We start from the raw sequence: 15,266 nt of genomic DNA on the forward strand, positions 1-15,266 counted from the left end.
TTCCACTCTTCATCCTTCTGCAGCCCCAACAAGCTTTTTCACCTTTGTCACCCTCCACCTTTTCTGAACTTATTTATAATTCACCCCTCTCTGGCAAGGCTTTAACACTTCTGCCCTCTAATTCCTGGCTGCATGTTTCTCTTTACTTCCTAGAGTCACAGAGGGGCTGGGGCTGGCAGAAATCTTTAAAGTCTATCTAGTTCAGCTCTCCTGCAATGAGCAGGGACATCTTCAACTAGATCACATTGCTCAGAGCCCTGTCCAGCCTGACCTTAAATGTTTCCAGGGATGGGACATCCACCACCTCTCTGGGCAACCTGTGCCAGTGTTTTATCAACCTCATTGTAAAAAAAAACATTTCCTTACATCTGATCTGAACTGACCTTCCTTCAGCTTAAAGCCATCACCCTTGTCCTGCCCCAAGTGGCCCTGCTAAAAACTTTGAACCCATCTTCCTTATAGGCTGAAGCACTGAAAGGTCACAGTAAGTTCTCTTCTCCATCCTGAACAATCCCTTCTCTCACTGCCTTGAACAGAGCCAGTCCATACATTCTCCTTGTCTCAATGGACAGTCCAAGGAACAGAGTAGGAAAAGGTTACAAAAGAGCAAGGACCAAAAAATGCTTGTTTTCACTGCCAGAGAAAACCCAGGATGTACAAACTACATGAGTGAATACTGGAAGAAGGTGCCATTTTCTATGAAAATACTTTATGCATGGCACCTTCATTTAAGTTCTCTTAGTTTAAGAGCTATGTTCTTTTCAAGCTCATTTTAGTGTCTTCCTAATGGCAGAACGCACAGCTACTTTTGGCATTAACATATAGCAACAGAAGATTTATTATTCTAATCCTATTATGAACGAGACTTCTAGTTTCCAATTTCCTTTGGATATTTGCTATGAAATTAATTTTTGTACAGTATTTTCTATTGTTTGTACAGATGGTGTAGGCATCTAAATTAGGTGACAGCTATGCAAAAGGATGTTTCCCTAGTGAGGTAAGTTTTCCTAATGTTCTGAAATATTTTGTGAGCAGCAGCCAGGGTATCAACATTTAAGACAAATTATTATTAAGGATTACAAAAATTAGAGAACAGAGACTTGTTTAAGAAGACTCTTTTTTTGACCTTTTGATGGAATTCAGGGCTCTTCATGTATATTGCTAAAATATATATACTTAATTGATCAGCCTAACAGTCTCATGCCCTAGGTTTATTGCTCAGTTGCACACCAGCCCTGGCAAGAGACCAGGAATTGAAAGTCTGTACCCATTCCGAGCTTCTGTGAGGTGCAGAGCACTTGGAACTAAGGTGTTAGCCTGGGCTAATAGTTGCTGCAGTTTTACATCTCAGTTTCCATTAGATCTGATCAATTTACAAGTTGGAAAACTCTCTTGTATTCACCATGTTATAAGTCACTAGTGAAAATATCCATCAATAGTCCAGACATCCAGAGAATGACAAATTTTCTTAATACGCCACACGGCATTAAAAGAATCCAAAAAGTCTGCATTTCAGCTGAAGACCCTCATCCTGCACAGTGCACAGCACCACACTCCCTGCCATTCATTTCATCCTACTTGGAAATGCCTGCATGCAGGATCAGACCACAGCTATCACCTTAAAATCTCATGGTTTTCCAGTAATGGGACACAATTCCAACTGCTAATGATCTCAGCAAGTTCTCGACTGAGTGCACGTTCAGACCTTGCACTATACGCAGGAATTTTTTAGCACTGGCAGAAGGGAAGAGTCTGACAGCTTTATCGATGTTGAACCACACACTGCACGAAAAGAAGTGGAACATCTGAAGGCAGTAGGGCCACCTACACATGGGAAAAGGCCTTTTTTGAAAGGAATTTATGAACTTCACTTGCTTCAATTCAGCTGACATCCTATAATCCTTTACTTACTGTCACTGAAATTTGCAGATCTGGGCTCTCTGTGAAAGGGTATTGATGTAAAAGATGTTTTCCAAGCTGCTTTTTGAGTGATATTTAAAGTTACATCCATAAAGTTATCCATGTGGATGTATTTCACCCCTGACCCTTCATCCCACACAGGAGGGATGCTGGTTCACTGCACAACCCCATCATACCAAGATTGACAGCGCTGTGGGTCATCTCTGTTCAGAACTACTCTCCTTCCATGCGGGATCTTGTCACCTCCAACTGTACACACAGGACAATCTTCTGGACTGACACAATCCAGGGACAGCTCATCAAGTATTTTCCCTGTTTCAAAATAGCACAGCAGTGTAAAGATGTAATGAATTGTAAAATTAATCATGGGGTTAAAAACATAACAATGCTTCAGAGCTGGGCTCCAGCCACCTGAATACTGTGCTTGGTGTTGTGGCCACTGCCAACTTGACACAGAGAAGTATCCCCTTCCCTCAAAATGGCTTTTATTTAGATACTGGAAGCACCTGACCCAGTGTATAACCTGCAACAGCCAGCACCACACAGAAGGTAAATATCTTTAGAGCAAAGCATGGAAGATGTCAGGGGAAATGGAATTTTTCTTTTTCACATGTATGTTATTTTTTTCTCCTCCTATCCTCTGCCTTGTTCTGATCAGAGATACCAGGGCCCAGAATAGCTACTTGGAGTCTTAAAATACCTTATTTTTTGTCTTATCACTCTGTCTTTAGAAATGATTTATCTGAGTTTTCAATCTCCTTTTGGCCCTTGCTTGTCTTTCACTCTTTGCCTTCCTCTCTACCTTTCTTCTCATGTCCTGTATTTCCTGTATTTCTTCAATTCCCTTTTTTATGAGAGAGTTGTTGGAACAGTTAAGCTGGAAGCTCATGCTCACAGGAGGATACCAGCTGGGCACTCTCAGGACCATCTTGGAGATAATAAAAAGTTGAAGGCAATGAGTTTCCCCCACTGCTGTAGCTGCTCTGAAGCAGAGCATTTTATCAATTTCCAGCACAAATTCACACCCTACCTTAACCACATTCATTTGCCACACAGCCCCTAATCCTCCTATCCCATCAAGCTGTTCCCACCTTCTCTCATCCCTGCTGGCAGGGGTTCATCCTCCTCTTCTAAGCATCACTTCATGGCCTCCACACACTGGGCTCATTTCACAAACCCAGACCAAGATGCCCAACCACCTCCCTCCTCGGGCAGTAAGGAACTGTGGTGAAAACACATCAGTGAGCCTACTAGGAAGAAAAATTGTTTAAGTGAAGCAAAAGATGGACTCACCTGCAGGACAGTGTACGTGGCACCCCTCCACACACTGCAGGGGACACTCCAAAGCCTGGGGGTGTTGGCATGTGACAGGACAAGCAGGTCCACAGGTGTTGTATCTCCATTCACACTGATAATCTAATTCCTGTTTATTCAGGTCCTCACAGCTTTGTGCTATGCAGGGAAAGAATCAGAGGGAAAAGAAAAAAAAAATTCAGACCAGAGTGAATATTCATCATGCTTCTCAGAAGTATGGCACCAAACATTGTACAAAATGGACCACATATATATATATATAGAAAGATTTCCACCTTCAAATAATTTGGTTTTTTTACTACGTTGTCTTACCCCAGCTAGGGCAGGCCACCTCTTCACACTTAGATTTTACACCACATTTATGTAATGAAATACCTGCTGTGGACCCAAAATTCTTGGGTTTGATAATAGCAAATGCAACACAACCCCAACTGTAAACTTTAATTAAGGCATATGTATAGGTATTACAGAAACCATTTCTTCCTCTAGATTTTGTACCACAGGCTATTACATCCCCTAATAGATGGAATGGGTTTTTCTGGTACAGAAACAGAAAAGGGAGTGGGAGTGCTAGCCCAGCCCCATCAAGGTGAAATTCTCTGGATGTCAGTGGGAGCAGAACTAAATCTAACCAGTCTGAGCCAAAGCCTTGAACCTTTTCACTCAGCTCTTCCTCGTGTTGTCTGCACTTACGGCACAGAGTTGGCGACCTCCAGTGAACAGCAATCCCTTTCTGAGCGCAGACGTGAGCATAAGCCGCGATGGTGTCACAGAAACACGCACAGTCCCCAACAGACTCGCAGGCACACGTGTCGTACAGGCAAATGTCAATGTAGGGCTCAGGATTCACCTACAGGAGACACAAACAGGGCACTCGGAGTCCCTTCATCTCCCTCCTGTACACAATTTTCAGATAATTTGGCTGCTCCACTTGCCAAGGGTCGAGGGGCCATGTAAATCAGTTCAAGTCTTCAGGAAGGATGCAAATTGGGCCATGTTCTCAAAGTTGCTACACATATTGCAGTTTGTGGTCACTTCATGTTTTTAGGCCTTGTCCCCAGTCCCTCTTGTGCAGCAGTTTGGGCATAATGCAGCCTGAATGGCTTTGCATTAGCTCAGCTCCCCCTTCCCTCCAACCTCAACCCTTCTGCTTCCCTTCATGTGCAGTGTCTGGGCTGTATGATAAAATTTCCCTTGGGTAGAAGTTATTCATAACTTAATATGTGCCATTTTCCCATAAAGCATCAGCCACGGGACAAGGTGAGAGATGAGAACACCAGCCAGCCTCCTCCAAGTCCCACGTGCTGTGAGCACAGCCACACTTTTTCCCTCAGCTGTAGTCAATGCCAGCACAGATCATGCAGAATTGAAGAATGTGAAACATGTGACTCAATACTCACAAATTTTGCGCATTCCTCAAAGAGACTTCCAGACAAAATGCTGCACGATGTTTCTACCATCATCTGCTTCACCACGTTTCCACCACACAGTGGAGACATCAAAGTCTGTTCCAGGTTGGGCTTAACATTGTGAGAGACAAGTAGAGATCACATTAGCCTTGTCTTCTGGACCTTGGGACTCTTCAAATTGAGCTAAGAGTTCACTAGCAATTTTTCATGGCAAGGGAAATCCTTTCTTTGAGTAACGATTCGACCTGTTGAATAATAGGCACAGATCCTGCTGCAGTAGAGCAGATCACCTCCTTGATTTTCTCCAGCTCTTACTTGCAACCTGCAGTTCCAATTCAGGCATTCTGATGAGAGCAAGACCCACTGGACTAAACACCATCCTGACAAATGATCATCCACAACTCCACAGAAGGTCCATGAGACTTAAAAAATATGAGCAGACTCCAGCAGACTTTAGCCAAGGCTGCTACTGAATAACAAGAACTCAGCAATCTCCCCTTCTCCCATTTATCTGAGAACAAGGAGCACTGGTATTGACATGGAATTTAACACAGTGAAACCCAGCAGGTTCTGTCCTGTGCCTGTTACACTGAAATGAGAAGCTGCTCCTTCTCAGTCTTACTCTGTGGTCTCACTCCTCAATACTGCAACTTTTTCCTGTGCTGCAATCAAGTCAAATGAAACAAAAAAGTGACATTCAGCAAGGTAATACTGTGACTATTTCACACTTGCACATAATTAGCAAACTAACCCAAAAGATTTCATGTGATCAAGAATAAATGCTTCGGTGTATTTTTGTGGTAATTTAAATCTTGTAAGAAAAGATCTAAAATAGGCTTTCTCCACCCCTCTGTGCCTGATCATTCAGACAAATTTTCAAGAAGAAAAAAAAAAAGCATCAACTGAATGAAATGCTTTGTTTTTAAAATGGCAAAACAAGTTGTTTTCAAGGTGTTTCCTTGCACATTTTCATTTGTAAATACTTTAGGCTTCGTTATTTGCCAGTAACACCGAAATTTATTATTGAATTTCATTCTTCCAAAACTCTGTATTTGGAAAATAGGAAGTAGACCCTGATGTGTAATATAATCAGTACCCCATGAAATCTCTACCACTGGGACATAGATAACTGTTTCAGAAAGCAGGTACCCTCCCCAAACTTCAGATGCAATGATGGATGGCAATAAGGTCTCACATGGCCTCCAGTATTCTGCTTTTTCTGTTCAAGCCTTTCCAATCCAAAAAAAAAAAAAAAAAAAAAAACCAACAAACAAAAAAAACCCCACAAACAACTGAGTGCTCTTTAGGTTAAAAAATTGTATATGTAATAATATAGATAGAAATTAACCTGTGCATTGCGTAGTTTGTAATGGACAGACTAAGATTTGGGATATAAAAATTTGAATAGGGAGAACTGAAATTTTTATCGGAGCTCCCCGTGACTGAAAATTACAGCTATTATTTTAAGATTAAACTCTAAAATTAGATTTCCAGTGATACCTGGATTTCAAGCATCTGGACTGGATAGGTCTAGGAACAGCTTCTACCGTACAAATTGGATATTTTAACTTTTCTCTGAAGCCAGGCAGCACAGAAGCTTTACATAAGTTCATCCATCTTTTACCAGATTTCAAGAAATAATATTTGGAAAAAACACAGGGAAGCAGTTAATTTCTATTTATTTTAGTCCTTTCAAAGCTTTTTGTCCACTCTTCAGTGAAGCTGTAAACCCACATTAATTAAATTAGTTTTCACAGTTCGTTCACAATCACCTTTGCAACATCAGCACAGTGTGAATGAACTTTCCAAGAATTCCCAAAGTCAACTGGATCTACTTCAAGATGTTCATTGCTGCTGGTCAAATCATTGTTTTGGATTCCATCAAAATTTCCACACAGACCACACACTCGATCCTTGCAGGGAAAGAAACACAAAAAGCAGAAATCTTACATATGTAGACCAGCTTGGAGTTTTGCTTAAAAGTCTCTTTAACCTACTACTTTAATGCCATGAGGCTTAAAAACTTAATTACCCCCAGCCTTGCCAAGCCCACTAAAACAGTCTCTCCTGGAGAATGTGTAGCTCTCATTTCCATTCTGTTTCGCTGAAACTGTCTCCAGTTTCTGTCTCCAAAGACTTTATTTTTGGAGATCACTCTCCTATCACCATCACCAGTAAATCCAGCTCCTTATGCTGCTGTTCTTGAATGCAGAAACCATCACTCAAGGCATGGTTATTCTGAGGCCCCACAGCATACACCCCTTCTGTCACAGCTCATCTCCAATGACCCAGGATTTACCCCTCACAGCTGAACTACCAGGAAAAGACAGTCCTACATCATTACCAAAAAACCCCTCCATTTTCAAGCCTAACATTCCGTGGAAATCTACATTTAAAAATAAATAAATAAAATTTAAAAACCAACCTGATTTCCAGGCATGGGTTAAGTGCATTGTTCAGTGAGAACAAGTAGTAAAGCAAAAACCACTTACTTTGAAATTGCCTTTTAAGATAACAGAGACTCCCATGGCCAGGTCCCAGGTCACACTGATGCTTCTGCCCAGTAAAATGATGTAATAACGGCCAGACTTGATGACATCTAAATTCTCATTTTCACTCTTCGGAGGTACCCTGATGTTTACCTGAACAAGAAAAGCACATTGTGCTATCAACAGTGTCTGTAATTATTATTTAAGGTGGGTGATTTTCCTGGTGGGACACTTGCTCATAGATTAACAGGTGCTTTCAACTGTGCTGTTCTCCAGAGAGTTTCCATACACTATCCAGATGCTCCAGAGAAAACCAGAAATTTGGGATACATGTACCGTATTTCAATCTTATCCCATTCCCAAAGTTTTTGAACATGTTTCCAGGTTATGAGATGCAGATGTCAAGACATGAAGCAGGGCTGATTAAAACAGGGTATACTCAATTAATTAGCAGTTTAATATTGGTCACTGGTTCACTGAATAATTACATGTTGGTTTGGGGTTTTTTTATTTCAGCTTTTTAGGAAACTAAACAATTCTGTCCTCCTAATTCAAGTGTAATGGGAACTGGGAGAACCACACTTATCAGTGGCCTCTGAAAGACCAGTCTTATTCTGGAGTCAGGAAGAACCTTCTTCCCAACCAATTACACCAAGAGAAAAAATCCAGAGAGATTCCTTTCAGTGTTTATTCATTTTTTCCATAACTTTCTATTCATCTGTGTGCCTCTTTTTCCTTCCATCTGGCTGAAAATTCACCACCTCCAGCTACTAAGAATTTAAGAGATTAATTTAAAATGCTCTCTTTCACACCATAATCCCCTTTCAATGGAAACTCTAATAGGATTATTAACCACATTTGGAAAGAAAAGTCTGGCATGGCTGTTATTTTAAGCACCATTAATGCATTAACTGCTTCATTGTGGAAGAGGCAGATGAAAACTTTCTATCAGCATGAGCAGCAATTAAAGCAAGGGAGAAAGAAGAGCCCAGAAATCATTCAAGCCAACTCCCCTGCTCTGAGGGCAAAGTATTTCCCCATCCCACTATTCTTTCTTGCTTAATTCAGTAAAAGCTCAGCACCATAATTCAGTTCTCTTCATCTCCGAGTTACCATCAGAAACCTTTCTGATGATGACCTCTCTTCCCAGAGAACACAGTCCACATCTTCTGTGGATCTCCTAAGGAAGGCCTTCAGTGTCTTTAGGGAAGAACATTGTTAAAAGATATTTTTTAAAGATTTTTTTTAAAATTGTTAAATTAATTGTTTTTTAAAATTGTTAAAAGATATTTTAGGTCCTGGAAGCTTTTTAACCTTCTCTGATACCCAACATACTGCTACACAGTATAGTCGCTTGGCCACTTAAAATTCCAGAACAGCCTTTGTCTTTCCAAAGCCAGAGGGTTCTAAAAAACAGAAGAGGACAAAGTTGAGCTGGGAGGTTGACCTAAGTTACAGAATTTTTATGCTTATGGAGGCTTTTTGCCCAACCATGAAGTCTTAAACTTTTGACCTTGCAAACTTGCAGATTTGTTTCAGAAAAGTAAAAATTTCATGATTTTTTTTTAAATGTCAGCCAGAACTTTAACATGCAGATAGTTCCATTAAACCCCCATTTATCTAAAAGTAGAAGCTGGTCTCAAAATATATCATCTTTAAACAATGTTAGTTGGAAACATTTTAACGGCCAAAAAAAATACTTGATTCTTCTGCTTGCTTCTAAGGATGCTTGTGGAAAAAGAGTGTAGAAAGTCATCATTAAATAAGAATTTGCCTAAGACTCCCCATATCAATCGTTTTTCCTTCATCTCTCTTTCAGTTGTTATTTCTAAGCAAAACTGCTCTAGATATTATTACACTGAGTCTTAAATGCTCTGAAAACAGCTAAAAATTCACTCAGGGTCATGCGGACAGTGCTGTAATACAGATCCAGCTCTTGCAAGGACAGGCTCTCTCAGGAACCAAACACCCTCTGATGCTGGAGCTGCTGGATGCCTAAACCACCTGGTGTTTTCTTCTGGCCCTTTCTTATGTGTCCAAAGGGAATCAGAGCTTTTCTGAAACTCTGTCACCTAAAGAAGCTTCCAGACAAAGCCCAGCAAAGTGGAATGATCCCTGCACTGCTAGTCACCCTCACCCAGGAAAGGAGTTCTTTACCAGCAGAAATAAAGAATTGGGCAACAAATATGTCTTCAGGTCATCCCTGCAGCACCCAAAAGCCTACATGAATCCTGTGCTGTCAAGGTGCACTGCACAGACCCCATTAATAAAGGTTTTTGTACTCCTGCCAAGGCTTAGTGGCAAGTTGCAGGCAACCCCAAACCTGGGACAACTTTATCTATTAACCCAAAACAAGGTGGTTTCACATTTCACTGGGAACATTCTTGCAAAACTCTGGTCCAGATGCCAGCTCAGAGCACAGAACTTGGAAAAAGGGAGTGATAGAAACAGAATAATCCAGTGCAGCTCTGCAATGGTTGAGCTCACAGAGGGCTCATTTCCTGCTGGGAAGGGACATGGGACGTGGAAGCAATTCTTGGTCAATTCTTCAATGTTTGTTAGTAGAAAAAGGGAGGAATAAAGAAGAATGCAGTTATCTGGATATTCCATCTGGCAATTTAACAGGGGAAAAGACAGCTGATATTTCAGTATCAACTTGTTTGAGCTGTGACTTTTTTTTTCCTGTGTGCTCAGTCCTCCAGTTTGCTAAATTAGCTCTGATGTTCTATTGGTCAGGGGTCAGTCATTTCTTAGCCCTTACTTGCACTTCATGTTGCTGGAAACAGGGTTTGATCAACCATGTTTAGAAAGGGTCTGGGGCCCCAATATAAGAAGGACATGGAGCTGTTGGAATCAGTCCAGAGGAGGCCACAGAGGTGATCAGAGGACTGGAAAAGCTCTGCCACGAAAACAGGCTGAAAGAGTGGGGACAGCTCAGCCTGAAGAGAAGGCTCCAGGCTGACCTTATTTTGGCCTTCCAGTAGCTAAGGGGCTACAAAAAGAGCTGGAGAGAGACTCTTGTCAAGGGCCTGGAATGACAGGACAAGGGGAATGGCTTCACACTGATAGACAGAAGGCTTAGATTGGATATTGGGAAGAAATTGTTCCCTGTGAGGGTGCAGAAGCCCTGGCACAGGTTGCCCAGAGAAGCTGTGGCTGCTCCATCCTTGGAAGAGTTCCAGGCCAGGCTGGATGAGGCTCTGAGCAGCCTGGGATAGTGGAAGGTGTCCTTGCCCATGGCAGAGGGGTAGTAATAGGTGATCTTTAGGGTCCCTTCCAACTCAAACCATTCTATGATTATCTGAGATAAATTGGTTGGCATCAAGCAGAAATACCAAAACAGCATGATAGCTCTAGAAGCAAAATGGATAAATATAATCCTGCTAACCTGTTCATTTTATGCTCAAGAACCCCTGAGTGTGAGGTCATTCATGCCGCATCCTACTGAAAAATCTCAAACTCTTTTCCCAAAAAAACAGGAAAGAAAGAGAAAATAAAGAGTACATACATTTCCATTAAGCAGCTCTATTTCCCCTCCTTCATACACAATGGTAACCCTTTTGGTGCACTTTTCTCCAGTGAAGCCACAACCTTCGTTTGAAATGAATATCTGGAACGTTCCAGACTCACCCTTGCAGAAATCCTATCAGATAAAAAAAAAAATAAATGAGTCAGTCTAATGAGCTATTTGAAAAACACATACAAGGAAAAACACAGAAAAAAGAATCCTCAGGTGAGAGTCTGTATAATCTGTGGCTAACAGGATATATATTGGCATGCCAGCTGTTCCCACACTCATTTATTTTGTGCTTAGGACTGATATTCACGTGGCCCATCCCTTCAAGAGTGAGGCACGCTCTGCAGTGACACACACATGCAGAATCTGGAGAGTATTTTTTGGCAGGGAAAATCCACCCTATTACAGTATCTGTGATATGTAAAGACATATGACGGGCACTGAGTATATCTGAATATACAGATAGTTTAATACATTGTTTTTAAGTCAATTATTTCTCAAGTCGTTAACTATTAAGTCAAATATATCCTTGGAGAGTTCATACTACATTTATATGATTATTCATATCTCTATGGCCTTTTAGATTCTATTGTTTGGTTGTGTTAATTTTCTTTTTTTCAGTACACACCTTTTAAGAAAAAGGTCCTGGGTGGAGTTCTCTGGAGTGTTTGCCATTGAAGGAAAACAGATCTAAATTCCATTTTAAGTAGTTTTGTAGTAGTGTATTGTATTGCTGCCTATAAGACCTTTACACAGAGCTCTCATTAGGCAGAGGAATCATTCCTCCAAGATAATCCAGCTGGCACCAAGGTGGGAGCATGGGAAGGTTGAACACACCTTCCTCCCTGAAGAGAGCTGCAAGGAGGAATGTGCCTCATGAAGAGTCTGTGGGAAAAATTGCAGCCCACCCAGGAAACCCATCACACTGCAATAGCAGAAGATTGTTGTTATCAATCAGCAATGAATCCCTCTAGTTTTTAACTCAGTTTTCAGCTAGATCTGGTTTTGCACATACATTTGTAAATGCACAATGATTTGCATGTAGATGAGTCTTTATCTTCGTTAACTCTAAATTTCTGACTGCTTCCACAAATCTCAGGTGGATTTTAGTGTGCTCTGCTTTTATCCCCCTCTCCTCCTTGCTGTGAGGAAAATGGGCATTGTCAGTGGGCTGCAGGCAGGTGCTGCATGGAACAGGACAGTACTGTGCTGAAGGGAAAGAGCAGAGCCTGTGCTCTGGGGGCATTTAGGGAAGGTTCACTGAGCATCCCTGGTCTCACTCAGCCAGACAGCATGCTACCACTACAGGATAAAGAGGAAAATGAGGAAAAATTGATTTATGGATATCCACAATTCCATTTTAGAGATGAGATTCAGACAGCTCCTCTCTGTACCGAGGGAATCTTGTAAGGTTCACAGCAGCCAGCTGGACACGAGACAGCCTGACTTTCATAGAACAAAATGCACTCTCCAAAGTTCTCAAGACATCTCTGAAGACATTAATAAGCTCTATTCTCCTCTACTGTACATCTGGCTTAGTAATTAGAAATACTTTACTGTTACTTATCCAAACACTGGACTTCTCACCTGGTGTAAAACACTTTTTATATGATCAGACAGCTTTAGTACTTGACAGGCTCTTACCTGAGCTAACACATATTGGCAGTTTCCTGGAAACTTGTATTTCAATCCATCAAATGTCAGGTAATGAGCTGTACCAATAGCAGTGCAGGTGCCATCACACAGATTTTTGGTGCATTCCCACTTCCTCCCTTGGCACACACTGTAACAGAGAAAAGGAGGCTGTCACAGTTGTCCTTATGTCAATATAAATAACAAGCAAGAGAATTCAAAGTGCTTTAGGCAAAGTGAAAGTGCCACGGTCTCTGCCTCCAGGAGCTCTCTACCACCAGATGAGAGGCTCTGTCATTAACATAAATCAGCATAAGTTACCAGTAGCTGTGTAAATCCAAATAGTGCAATAAGATTAAATAAGTAAGGGATGTGTTTTTCTGTTTCTTACAAGCTGCCTGTCGGACTCTGCATGGTTTGAATTCCCTGACACAAAAAGAAGCCAGGACAGAGCCTGCTGGAATATTCTTTTCTCCTAGAATTTTGTTGAGGATATGATGCTCTGCTCCTAGTACCCTTTCAGAAAAACAGCATTCACCCCTTCCCTCTTGCCCTTTTCCAATGACATCCTGGAGCACCACAAGCCTCACTACAGAAGCTGCAGGTATGAAAGGGGAACTTTCTCTTGACGTCCAAAGGCTTTTGATCAGTGAAATCAACTGATTTGCTAACTAGCAGAAGACTGAGCAAATGAAATAAAAACCACAATCAGTAGAGAGCTAGAATACTATTTGACATGGTACCTAACAATAATAACTTAACAATCTAATAAGCAATATATTGCTGGAGGATGGCAAAACATTCATCCACTAAATGCTCCATGAATGCAGAGGGACATCATCACTGCCCCAGGAATTTTCTAATTAAGCTCTGCGAGGGCAGGGAAAGAGGAATTCTATCCATTCTTTACAGACATAAAAACTCAGGGACAAAAAACTTTAAGTACTTTCCCAAGTTTAAATTGCTACCCAAAGGAAAAACCGGGCACAGAACTGAATTCTCTAAAACTGCCTTAACTTGAGCATAGGCATTGTTTAATCTTGGTAACATTTCACATTATTATAAATATCGTGCAGGAGTTTTCTTCAAAGAATGAAATTTCAGTAACATGAAACCTATTTCCCCCTCTGCTATAAATTCCCTGCTAATAGTTAGGCAAGAGCAAGATTTTGTAAATACGTGCATGAGCAGATTACAAGGGACGTCGGGTAGTTAAATTCAGATTAGCAAATTTCTGCTGTGCACTGCTCCACAAGTGTGACTGCAAAATTTTCATTGAGCTCCCCAATGAATTCCCAATACATTGCATAACAGAAGGTTTGCCACTGGCTTAGGCTTGGAGACATTCCGTTGTTCATGAATTAGGGTCTCCCACATGTCAAGTCGGATGCAAACGCCAAATCTGACACCTCTGGCTCATATATTGCCTTTGCAGGTGTTCACATCTGGCTAAGAACAAGTGAGAATGAGAACTCCTGCAACAGCAGTACAAAAAAGCAAAAACAAAAGAGAAGGAAGATCTCGACCTCCAAAACGCAGACTCTCAATCCTTATTAATTCTCAAAGCAATAGTAATTTCCTATATCACTTTCTAAATGGCATTTGACTTGATATTTGCTGAGAACTATCAGGAAACTTTTCAAAGTCATATAGTTCAAAAAAGCCCTAGTGACAGTTTTGAAGGGACATTATTTCCTATTTCACTTTCACATTCAAGAAAAATACCTAAAACGTGAGGAATTTTTATCAATGAGAAAAAGCCTGATTTTTTCTTGACCCTGACATTGAAGTAAACTCTATGTATTTGAGGAAATGTCATTTACAATGGCATTGCCAGAATTCAGTAGGCAGTTACAAGAATGAAACAACAAGGTTAGGATTATTTCATGATCAAATATTATAAGAATGATTGAAAATAGAAAATCTGATCATGTTTATTGTGAAGAACCTCACAGATTTCTCAGCACTGAGGAGTTTTACACGGGGCTTTTGTTGTTTCAATAAAATTTTCAAGGTGCCTGTTTTTCAGTTGAGTCACTTTTACCTACGTGCAATGTAAAAAGGTTATAGAATAGGTTTCTAGACAAAAATATCAACTTCTTCTCCATCTTTTTCCCCTTCAAACCTGTTTTTCCCCAGGCTTAATTACAGTACATGATTCACAATGTTACACAAAGGAAAGAAATTAAACAAAACACTGGGAGGTCAATATTTCCATATAAAACCTTACTCCAAGTCTAATTTACACTAATTAGGAGTGGCCCCACTAGTTAAAAAATGCAAGACTGGAAATCACTATCATTCAAAGATCAGTGTACAAAACAAAAATCAAGCCTTGGACTCCACAGTGATGGTTATTCTCTCACCCAACTCCACCCAGTCATACAGAGGGTGACAAATATTACTCCTGGGGTTGCCACAGAGCTGGGCAGGGACATTTGGGGTAGAATGCATGACAGATTCTTAAGTCTGAGTTCAAAAAACCCCAGAATTTTCACACCGCTTGTGGCTGAAGGTCTGACACCTTGGACTCTTGGAGCTCTGAAGGAAAGATCCACCATTTCCTCCACACACATGGAAAGAAAGGCTCTTCCAATGCAGCCAATGTTTTGTGCAGGAGAAACCAAGAGTGGTCCACTGTACTTTACCAAAGGCTGTGCTGAGGGCTTCTCTCCATGCAAACTGAGCAGCCCAGAACTTCCTTTTGAACCTATAAATCCTTTTTCAGCACCCCTACAGGATAAGGGTGAAAGACATGGAGCACTTACTCTTTTCTTCTAAGGAAGTTTTCCATCTATTTTCATCTTTTTTAATATATCAGCTGACAGAACACTCTTTTGAGATATAAGAGGTCAACCCTGTCTCTGGCTAAGTCTTGGTCATTTTCCCAAAGAATTCCTGTTGTATTGTAGCTGGTGCATCACACCCCTTCTGGCTGAAAAGGGCTGTTTTGAAAGGCCTCAGACAGCCAAAAATAAAGGGAAA

The 15,266-nt window shown here is 41.0% G+C and overlaps 1 protein-coding gene across 1 annotated transcript in view; it reads right to left on the reverse strand.

Annotated features, from left to right (window-relative positions):
- Positions 1-15,266, reverse strand: part of VWF (von Willebrand factor) — a 108,074-nt gene that overhangs the window by 45,813 nt on the left and 46,995 nt on the right. The window contains exons 20-27 of the mRNA XM_085048938.1: positions 12,294-12,432; positions 10,641-10,775; positions 7,136-7,285; positions 6,416-6,556; positions 4,635-4,754; positions 3,928-4,084; positions 3,214-3,372; positions 2,097-2,232 (exon numbers count right to left, since the gene is read on the reverse strand). Coding sequence (XP_084905064.1) covers positions 2,097-2,232; positions 3,214-3,372; positions 3,928-4,084; positions 4,635-4,754; positions 6,416-6,556; positions 7,136-7,285; positions 10,641-10,775; positions 12,294-12,432 — 1,137 coding nt within the window. The remainder of the gene's footprint in view (positions 1-2,096; positions 2,233-3,213; positions 3,373-3,927; positions 4,085-4,634; positions 4,755-6,415; positions 6,557-7,135; positions 7,286-10,640; positions 10,776-12,293; positions 12,433-15,266) is intronic.

Source organism: Lichenostomus cassidix, chromosome 1Aa (assembly GCF_008360975.1).
Source record: "Lichenostomus cassidix isolate B80296 chromosome 1Aa, HeHo_3.0, whole genome shotgun sequence".
In the NCBI taxonomy this organism is placed as follows: Eukaryota; Metazoa; Chordata; class Aves; order Passeriformes; family Meliphagidae; genus Lichenostomus; species Lichenostomus cassidix.